This window comes from Nuphar pumila, chromosome 2, assembly GCF_984573655.1.
Source record: "Nuphar pumila chromosome 2, dmNupPumi1.hap1.1, whole genome shotgun sequence".
NCBI lineage: Eukaryota > Viridiplantae > Streptophyta > Magnoliopsida > Nymphaeales > Nymphaeaceae > Nuphar > Nuphar pumila.
The window spans coordinates 98,132,275-98,142,408 of record NC_143250.1 but is presented as its reverse complement, the minus strand read 5'-3'; the positions used below and the strand labels follow the sequence as shown (position 1 = coordinate 98,142,408).

Sequence of the window (10,134 nt, the reverse complement as noted above, 5' to 3'; positions counted from 1 at the left end):
CCACTAAAAAACATCCGTGAACATTAACAGCATGCATTAGATTAATATTCCTATTTGGCAAATTCTGTAACATGGGATGACCAATTTCCACCTCCCAATGGTATTAAAATTGCCCAAACTATGCAATACTCCCAAATGGGTCATTTCACTTTCAGATACCAGTCTTACCTTTCACCACCCCTTACGATTTTCCCCGACTGAGCCAACCACTAACCAACGCCCAAGCCTATCCAAACCTAACTCTCCAAAACACACACACAGGCGCACGGGCGCACAATTAGCTGTTTACAATAAACGCATTTGATTCACTTCTTAATCATATTAGACTTACTAGGATTCAAGTCAAAATCCCCAAACTAGATATAGCCGTCTAGAAAAATTCTCCTCGAAGAGGTTGCCTAGGTACTCCAGATAACAAGAATGATCAAGGGTTCAGAAATAAGGCATGATGCATATGTAGATCTTTGTTAACATAATGAACAGACTAAGGCTATGGGCTGGAAGCATAGTGACAGGTTTAAACAGAAACAAGCACCCCAGAAAACAAAGAAACAACATATCATCCCTTTTTTCCAGTTCAGAAGACTAAGATCTGCATAAGAGGGAAAGCCAAGGGTTTCTCATTTACCATTAGAAACAAACCAAGGTTTTTGCTTGTCTACAAAGAAAAAAGCCCATCAGCCCATGGCATACTTCTGTGTCCAGCTCCGAGCAGTTGACTCGTACTTGGTCCGATCAGTCTTGTACATGTGAGCAATCTCAGGCACCAACGGGTCATCTGGATTGGGATCTGTAAGCAGCGAACAAATAGAAAGCAGAACCTGCCGAACAGACATTGATTTCAGTATGCAAATCATATAAACCATTGATACCATTAACTGCATTAGAAAACATATGTACAACTTGATGATCTCCATCCACCCTGTGCAAGGTATAGACTGAATACAACTTCAGAGCATCATATTATCAAATATATACCGTTTTCCTTATTTCATCTGTAGATGTTCTAAGTCAGACTTGTACATTTCAGGCCCCATAGTGCATATCATGATTTTTTATTCTTTTTTTTTTTTGTCAATCAGTAAGCCACATATGTGAGGCTAGATAAACTAGGCCAAGTTCCGATCGTAATAAGCAAGCTGGAGGATAGTGCCCAGCAGAATTCAAACTGAATGAAACTTCAGCTAAGTACAACTTTTACTAAGACAGTGGAGTAATTATGAGAGCAGAAGTCTGCAGCAACACAGGAAGACATAGGATGACTAGCTCTGCGGTTTGGCACCTTTTGTAGTTACATATCAGTAATGGGACCAAGCTGAGTGTGTATGGTAGTGAAACAAACAAATGGACAATGTAAGGATAAAAAATCAAAACTAGTAAAATATATGATAGTACAACTTTTACCAATCCACTGGAGTAAATATGATGGCAGAAGTTTGTGGCAACACAGGAAGATAGAAAATGCCTAACTCTATGGTTTGGCATCTTTCGCATTCAACTATTAATAACCAGACAAACTGAGCTTGTACAGTGGTGAAACAAACAAAATAGACAAGATATCTTTCAGGAAAAAACACAAAATGCACAATGTAAGGTTAAAAAAGCAGAAAACGAGTAAAATATATATGATGATCCAATAGATATGGCTTAGACCAATTTAATTTGGGTGTAAGTATTAAAATAGGAAGATGGTTTTCTGTACACGTTAGAATTACACATGGTAGAGTAACAAAATATACCAACAAACAAGGTATAAGGAGGTTTGAATTCCGCCAGGAGCTATTACTCAGCTTGGCTAATATGAAGTGGACAAGGGCGTTTATGTAAAAGAGAACACAAAAGATTATCTAAGCACCTCCCTTGATACAAATTCTATGAAGCTAAGCATGACCACGCCCATTTTTGCTACATCTCACCAAAATCGTACTTCCAAGGCCACATCTATTAACTTCATGATATGCTTTTCCAAAGTCCAGATTGATCTTGAACGTACTTCTTATTAGGGATGTCAACGCCCAACCGAACCCGTTTAATCGGGTTTGGTAAAAAAAATTGAATCCGATTAGTTAATCGGTTCGGATTGGGTTTTACATATCAACATCCGACCAGATTCAAATTCGGAGTCGGATGCAGACTGATCCAATTAGATTTTTTCTGTATTGAAAAACACAAGTGCATATAAGGAGGATCGAACTTGAGACCTCCTTCATCCGACACTCTTAAATACAACACCAGAACCATCCGCCCACCTTCACAATTGTTGCAACTACATGGAACGATATTTCTAATAAACACAAAGCATATTTCTAATACACGATATTTCTAATGAACCCAGGCACCGTTTGCAGCGTCTTCTTCTTCTTTTTCCTTTTGAGGGAAAGTAAAAACTTTCACGAACAGAGGTTGCCCAGAGACCAACCTCAAACAAAATTAAAGCAAAGCTGAAAGTACAAACATAGTAAAGCTCATTAATCATACAATAGAAAATAACAGTCAACCACAGAGAATCAAAATCCTCATGAAGATCCAATTCAACTTAAATTTGCCAAAGAACAACTCTTTTCAGATTGGATTGGGTGGGTACTTCCTCAGCTGATACTAACCACAAGAACAGACTAAACCACGGATTTGGTAAGGCACTGTTTGGAGAATAAATAGCAAAATACCATAAGCACTGTTCTTGAGTTTCATAACCAACCGATCAGCTAATCAACATGATGACAGATGAGCTATTCAATAAATGATCACTCAACAAGGGTCTTAAGAAAGTAACAGATGGTTTTTGAGAAGGTTCTAAATTTTTTTTTAGAGATTTGAAAAGATGGACATTGCAGAAAAAAATAATAATGAAATCTCTTAGAGAAACATTTTCAGCAAGTTAGGGTTTCAATTGTAAAGTGCATTGAAGAAGCTGCACATGAAACTGCAAAGTTATACAGCATGACCTTCCTTCTCTTAGAATTTTAAGTGGTTTTGCATTTTCTAATATTATAAATGTGTGATATTTAGTGTTTGTGCATGTGCTTCCATTTTTTGCTTTCATTTTAAAGTGAACTACAGGACCGGGCTGTTATATTTTACATAAAAATTAAGAAGCAATATAAAAAATAATGATAATTTCAAATACAAGCTGGCCAGAGACTCATAATTTAACATGAAAGCAGACCTTTGAAATAGTCAGAGCTGGGCTCCATTGTTCTTTCAGGATATCAAGACAAATGCTCCCATTGCTGTTGATATTTGGATGAAAGACCTTAGTACGAAATGCTACCTGAAATTCAAGAAATGGAGCCCTCTTACACCATGCATGATATAAAAAATGAATCCAACAATTGAGAAACGAAGAGAAAATATAGCAAACTAGAAAAAAAAGTATCACCATATGTGAGTGTTTTTATGCTTGGGTGAGTGTTTTTATGCTTGGGTTAAATGTAAACCTGAAAATATGACTTGCATGCATGTTTTTATGCTTGGGTGAATGTTTTCCTGTGGATGGCCAAATCTGTAAAGATAATGAATAAGCTCATTTGATGGCTGACTTCAAGCATTCAAAGTTCCAGTTACCAGCACAGAAAAATTGACCCCAATTCTCAAGAGTAGGAAACAAAAGCATTGCCCAAAAAGTTCCTGGGTAAAATAATTCATCATTCACACTAACAAAGTCCAATTTACCTGAAAATATGACTTGAAATCTCAACAGTCATATGTCATACAACTGTTCCAGAATACAAAATTATGACAAAAATCAAATTTCTCAAGTTTCAGAGTTTTAAGTGATTTTCTTTTCTAATCAAAGAAAGCTGAAGGTGAAGCCTCAGTGATGCAAATGGGTTGGACACAGGATGGAGGTTTTGCAATTTTTGGCTGTTCTGGATCCGATTCTAATCCGAATCCCCATGTATTTAGCTGCTCCAGATCCGAACCTTTTGCATCCCTAGAAGCCTGGATCTGAACAAGCACAGCAGGGGAACGTGACTACAAGTAGCTAGCACAAAGGGGCCAGTAAGAAAGGCGTGGGAGCTCTGCCATGCTTTAGCTGCCACAGGGCTTCCATGCCAAGCAGAGCCTCCAGAACATTGACAGTGCAGAGCTGAGCAATCAACCTATACAATAGCTCTTCTTCAGGGGCTACATGATCTATTGGAAGGCATAGCTCCAGCCTCCAGGAAACAAACAGGAGACTGTAAAAGGAGAAAAAATGCTTTTTATGAATGCATGCTGGCCTTTCGTAGGGCTGTGTGTAAATGTGCATGATTCCACATAGGACAACTGAAAATTGTAGGAGTTCATCACTTTAACATCTCTTAAATTTCACTTGGCTTAAAACTACCTAGAAATTTTTGTCTCAAAGGGAGAAACATTGCAGTAAAAATTTGCTTCTTTGCAATCAAATGCCCCTCATGTGTAAATATAAAATACGTTTAAAAGTTTGATTGGCTTTAGATGATTGTGTTTAAAAATCTTGCTCAAGGAGACTTAATAATCATGCATCCAAGCAGCGCAAGAAAAAAAATTATATAACCTTGGGAGGCTTGAAAGGATAGTCTGGGGGAAAATGAATTGTAACGAGAAACACGCCTCCAGTATAAGGGCTATCAGGAGGACCCATAATTGTTGCTTGCCAATGGAACATATCTTCAGCCACAGGACCTACAGGCAATTGATAACATGGCATCAGGACGTTGAAAGAAATGCTAATCATCAGTATAATCGACTCTAGATATGGCTCCTGAAAATTCAACTATAAAAGTGCTAAACAAGAATTCTGGATGCATGACCACGTTAGGGTGCACATCCAACAAAATAAAACCTTTCAGAAGGCAAAGGAGCACTAGTTTTCATATACAGTATGTACACTAGCAATTTACCAAAAAAGAAACGGGAAAAAAAAGGTGATCAGCAAACACCATTACAAATATGTATTTCCAGGTTCTCCACCAAGCAGTATTATTGATGCCTTAAGATAACAAAGCATAACTTTTGCAATATGATCTTATCCTCCATTGACCTTCCAGCAGTACACGGTTCTAATACTGATCTTACCTTTAGTTTCTAATTTAATTATTTTTATGCAATAACTCACTAAAATGATAACATCTAACAACCATGATGTTCATAATTCTTCTTTCCTCCATATATTATCATGTTATTTGTACAAGTTCATTGGGCATCCTGAATTTATAGTCCCCGTTTTTCTAGTTCCTCTTCATTAGAAACCAAGGCTTCCCTCGCACTAGTTAGTGCTAAGATAAATGATTCATAGTCACTTTCAAAATATGCACAAACTTGTGAGTAGGAATCTTGGAGCTGAGTTTCCAATGAGACGTTCAAAAGACAATAGTGTAACTCAAATAATCAGTATTTAATATCAAGACATAGGCCTTACATTTTCAGGAATTTTATAAAAATAAACCTACCACATGAATAACTTGTATCTTCAACAATAAGAACAATAAATTGGAATTTGTTTTCCTCTGAAGACCGATATATAAGATTTAATAAAAATAAAAAGCATGTAAAGAAAGAGCCACGAGTACTCATCATGCCCAAGAACCAACGGGCCAACTAATTGAGAAATGCAAACTGCCTTCGACATCTTACTAATAATTAATGCTAGAAAACCATAAAACTATATCACCCACACAAAAAAAAAAAACAATTTTTCAGAATCGAGCTTCATTCTACTGTCAGATGCAAAGGAAGGGAACGATTCTTAAAGAATAAAAAGTATGTACACAAGACAGCAGCTCAAAAATAACTACGACGATCTAAACCTACTCTTCGTGCACTAATATTCCCGACCGAAAATGAAAAAAAAAGAAACAAAGGACAAAGAAAAACTGTTCTGAGCAGAACACCTAACAAGAAATGCAATCTGGTGCCTTCAGAACATTTCATATTCAATACAGAAGAAACTTTTGATCATAATATACGGCTGCAAACCAAATACCTGCGCTGCATGAGGTTGGCGGATCCTTCTGGAGGTCCTTAAGTTCCTTCAAAATCCGTTTGGACGCCATTGAATTAATCTAAAAGAAAAACGCGGTAAGAGAAAATAAAAAGAAAGACATTCAATTCGCATTAAAATAAGGAAAAATAAAAACAAAAGCTCATCTAAAGAGCAAATTTGCATCCATCATATATAATCTTTTGACAATGAACCAATGGTAAAAACAAAACAAAATAAATCAGTATTCTTAAGTTGGGACTCAAAACCCCTAGAAATCAACAACAATCTTGCAAACTGAAGATTCTAAATCCGGGGGGGAGGGGCGGTGGATCCCTAGAAATCAAACAAGATGGCTCGTCAAAAATCACCACGAACGGCGTAAAACAAAGAAATCACATCCCCATCAAGTAAAAGCCACACAAAACAAAAACACAAAACCGAACCGTGCACCTGATCCCAGAAGAGAAACACCCCCAAAATCCGATCGAAGATCCTACACACAATACCAACTAATCGAAGTCCCAATCTCCGATATCCAACCAAAACCAGATTCCCTTACTTTTAACACCCAAAAAAATCACAGTACTCTTATTACACAGGAATTGAAACCCTAGAGGAACTGAACCCAAAACTCACAAAAATCCCCTCTATTCGAAACCCAAATCAAGCTCTACTCTTTATTCTACAGATCCAACACATATTTCACGGAGAGAGAGAGAGAGAAACCTAGATGATCGCCGATCAACAGGGAGAGAGAGAGAGAGGAAAAGGGGTGACCCGCGATCGATGATAGGCCTCTGCCTTCGATCTTTTGGCCACCGCCCACAAATTTTTTCCCCTTGGAACGAATTTTGCAACGCACGCAAAAGCGGAATTTCTAATGGAGGGACAGGTTCACCTGCTCGTTTTTGTTCTGTAATGATAGCCATAAACTTTTTTTTGGCGTCTGTGCTTAGCCGTTCATTAAACCGGTAAATGTTTGGTGCCAACGAGGACGTCCGCACTATCGAGTAAAATCCGTTTTTTCGTTTTCTTATATTTTCATTTTTCTTCTTTTTCTTTTTACATCGGATGTGATTTATATTGTTCATTTAATAGAAAATAGATTTTTCAAGAGCTTTTTACATCAGATGTGATTTATATAGATACACGAGAACATATTTGCTACTAATGAAAGTAATAAATTAATGAGCTAGAAATCATACGCGCAAAGTTGTATTGACTCAATCTATGTGTTCAGCATAGTCTGTTTGCTATGGATAGTGTTTTTTTAATGTAAAAATGTGATTTTTTGAGTTATGAAATTTTGGTACATTATAGGTTATTATTTTTTGGACCATTTTAAAAACCTGATTGTTTGTGATAATTACATGATTCTAAATAAGTTTTCTACTAAACAAAACGATGTAGATCACATCCATAACATTTGACCTACAAAAATTTATAATTTTTGAAAAAAAAGTGATTTTACTCGTTAGTTCCTTACCTTCATTAATATAGCCAATATTTTTCCTATATATATCCAATACCTGGCAAACAAAGTATACTAAAAGCATTCTTTTGGTCAAATTGAGACTAAACACGTCGTCCGACAATTTACCTGAAATTCTATGTCACACAACTTTTTCTTAAATTCTTGAACAAACTTAGGGTTTTTTTTTACAATGGCCAAAGTGACCTTGAGACAAATCTCGCGAGATTTATGAAAATCTCATGAGAAATTGCCTAAAATTTGAAAACAGCAATTTTTCAATTTTTCATGATTTTTTGTCAAAAACACAAATGTCTCATTTTAAACATGATATTTATATTTTATCGGCTATTTATTGTAAAAAAACTGTGTTTTTTAATCTTTTTTATTTATATTTTTATAGAAAAAGTAGATTTTTAATTTATTTTTCATTGCTGAGATTTTTATAAAAAAACTTTCAATTTCACTCGAGTTTTTGGCTGTCTATATTTTGCTGTTTTAAATTTTGTCATTATGCATCCCTCACACACAAAATCGTGGAAAAGTGAGAAACGATTTAAAATTCTTATTTTACCCTTATTCACTAAAATCAAGGTTTTTAAAAGCGTGAAGTATAACAAAAAGTACACTGTTGGAAAACAATTTAAAGTGTTTTCTTATTTTATTCTTATTCACTAAATTTCAAGGTTTTTAAAGGCATAAGGTGTAACAAGGCATTTTCGAAATTGCATGGGCACAAGCCCCAACATTTTCAAGGTATAAAGTTAGGGTTTCACAAAGGCAAAATTTTGATTTAGGCAAATTTTTTTTGTGAAAATTTTTCTTGCTTCTAAACATGCCATAAAATGGTAGGAAAAATACCATTAGAAAAGAAAAATGATAACTTTTTCAACCATTTCAAGCGATAGAATAATTTTGAAAGAATTTTTTTTAAAAAAAGTGTGCTTTTTTAATAAAAAAATATCCTCCACATTAAGGAGGTGAAAGAATTTTTCCTATCAAAAAATATTTTTTATTAGGGCAACCCACCCATTTCATCCCATGGGCCACCACAATAAGAGGTTTCTCCATCTTCATCTTTCTCTTTCTCTTGCCCACCATCATTTTCAAGTCTCTTCTTATTTTTCTCTCATTTCATACTCTTGATTTGCCCTCCATCTTCTGTTGGGCCTATAGGTTGTACCATAGATGAAGGGAAAATTAGGTGCAGCGGCACACTCAAAGTGTGCAATGTGAATGCATGATCGGCCCTCATCCATCTTGGTGTTTCTTTGACATGGGTGCATTAATCATCTCGATAAATGTTGAGATGGATGGACAGTAATAGTGGAACTTCATGATAATCATGTAGTAGGCACTAGGCCGGGCAGCCCGCGGACTGGGCTCATTCTGAAGAGGGCTGACACGGGCTGGTCTGTGGGACTACCCAATCTAACCTGCTATTATATATATATATTATATAACATAATATATTATAATACATTATATATAACATAATATATATTATATTATATGATATAAAAATATATGTTATATTTTATATATAATATAATATATACTGTATATTATATAATAGGCCCAACCCGATCTCAGATTGAATCTAAAAACTAAAAAATATTTAAAATTTGAGTAATTTGAGAAAAAATAAGAATTGATATTTTTTTTATATAATTGCTTTAATCAATGTCATATTACGTCTAATTATGAAAGTTTATCATAAAAATATCAAATCCTAAAATCAAATTATCAAACCCTATTAAATCATAAAACCTTAAAATGCAAGAGAATAAGTAAAGAATAAACCAAAACCCCATGAACTATAAGAAAAAATAAACTATAAAGTTAAATAAAAAAGCCTTAATTCAAACCTTAATAAATAAAAAAACTCTAATCAAATTAACTATAAAAAGCCTTAATTAAAAAAAAATGATTCAAAGCCTTAATCATAGAAAATAAAAAAACTTTAATCAAATCAAAGAAACTCTAATCAAGTTAACTATAAAAAACCTTAATTTAAAAGATTTGATTAAAAGCCCTAATCATAAAAAAAATCAAATAAAAACCCCAAATCAAATTAACTACAAAAAGGCATAATTTAAGAAATTTGATTCAAAGTCTTAATAAATGAAAATTAAAGAAAAAAAACTAATCAAAGCCTTAAAAAAAAGAAGGAAAAACCAAGAATGAAGAAGAACAAAGAATAATAATAATGAACAATGAAAAACGAAGAACGGAAAAGAAGAGGGAGAGAGAGAGGAACAAAGAAGGAGAAGAAATAAGAAAAAGAGGAGACGGAGAGTCTAACAAAGAAAAGGGAAAGAAAGAAAGAGGGACTCAACGCTAGCCTTGTCGGTGGCCTAATTACAGGTGCCAGTGACCCTCGATGCTGCCTCACCCTGCACCGCCAGCCTCACCCTTGATTGCGAAAGAGAGAGATAGAGAGAGAGAAGGAAAATGAGAGAGTCGGGAGACCCTTCCCCCCCTTTTTTTTTTTAAATAACGTCCTCTGCATCCCTGTTCTAACCATACCATGGGGGTTGGAGCAAAAATTACAATAAAATAAAGATGCATCGTGTTCTGCGTGTCCGCCATCTAAGGTTTGTTACATCCCCACGTTCCCAACGTGATTTTCGTCCGAAATCATATGGGGATGGGGGATCAAACAACCACCAAGTGCACCACAGGAAGAAACATGGGATTGGGGTTGGGGAGG

The 10,134-nt window shown here is 35.3% G+C and overlaps 1 protein-coding gene across 1 annotated transcript; it reads right to left on the bottom strand.

The window, feature by feature from the left end:
- Nucleotides 1-432: 432 nt before the first annotated feature.
- Nucleotides 433-6,879, bottom strand: LOC149846333 (ubiquitin-conjugating enzyme E2 28-like). Its single transcript, XM_089997952.1, has 5 exons — nucleotides 6,677-6,879; nucleotides 5,951-6,029; nucleotides 4,523-4,650; nucleotides 3,167-3,271; nucleotides 433-821 (listed from the first exon to the last, which is right to left on the bottom strand). Exons 2-5 carry the CDS (start codon nucleotides 6,018-6,020, stop codon nucleotides 678-680), a joined length of 447 nt encoding a protein of 148 aa, XP_089854078.1. The 5' UTR covers nucleotides 6,021-6,029; nucleotides 6,677-6,879; the 3' UTR covers nucleotides 433-677.
- Nucleotides 6,880-10,134: the final 3,255 nt, after the last annotated feature.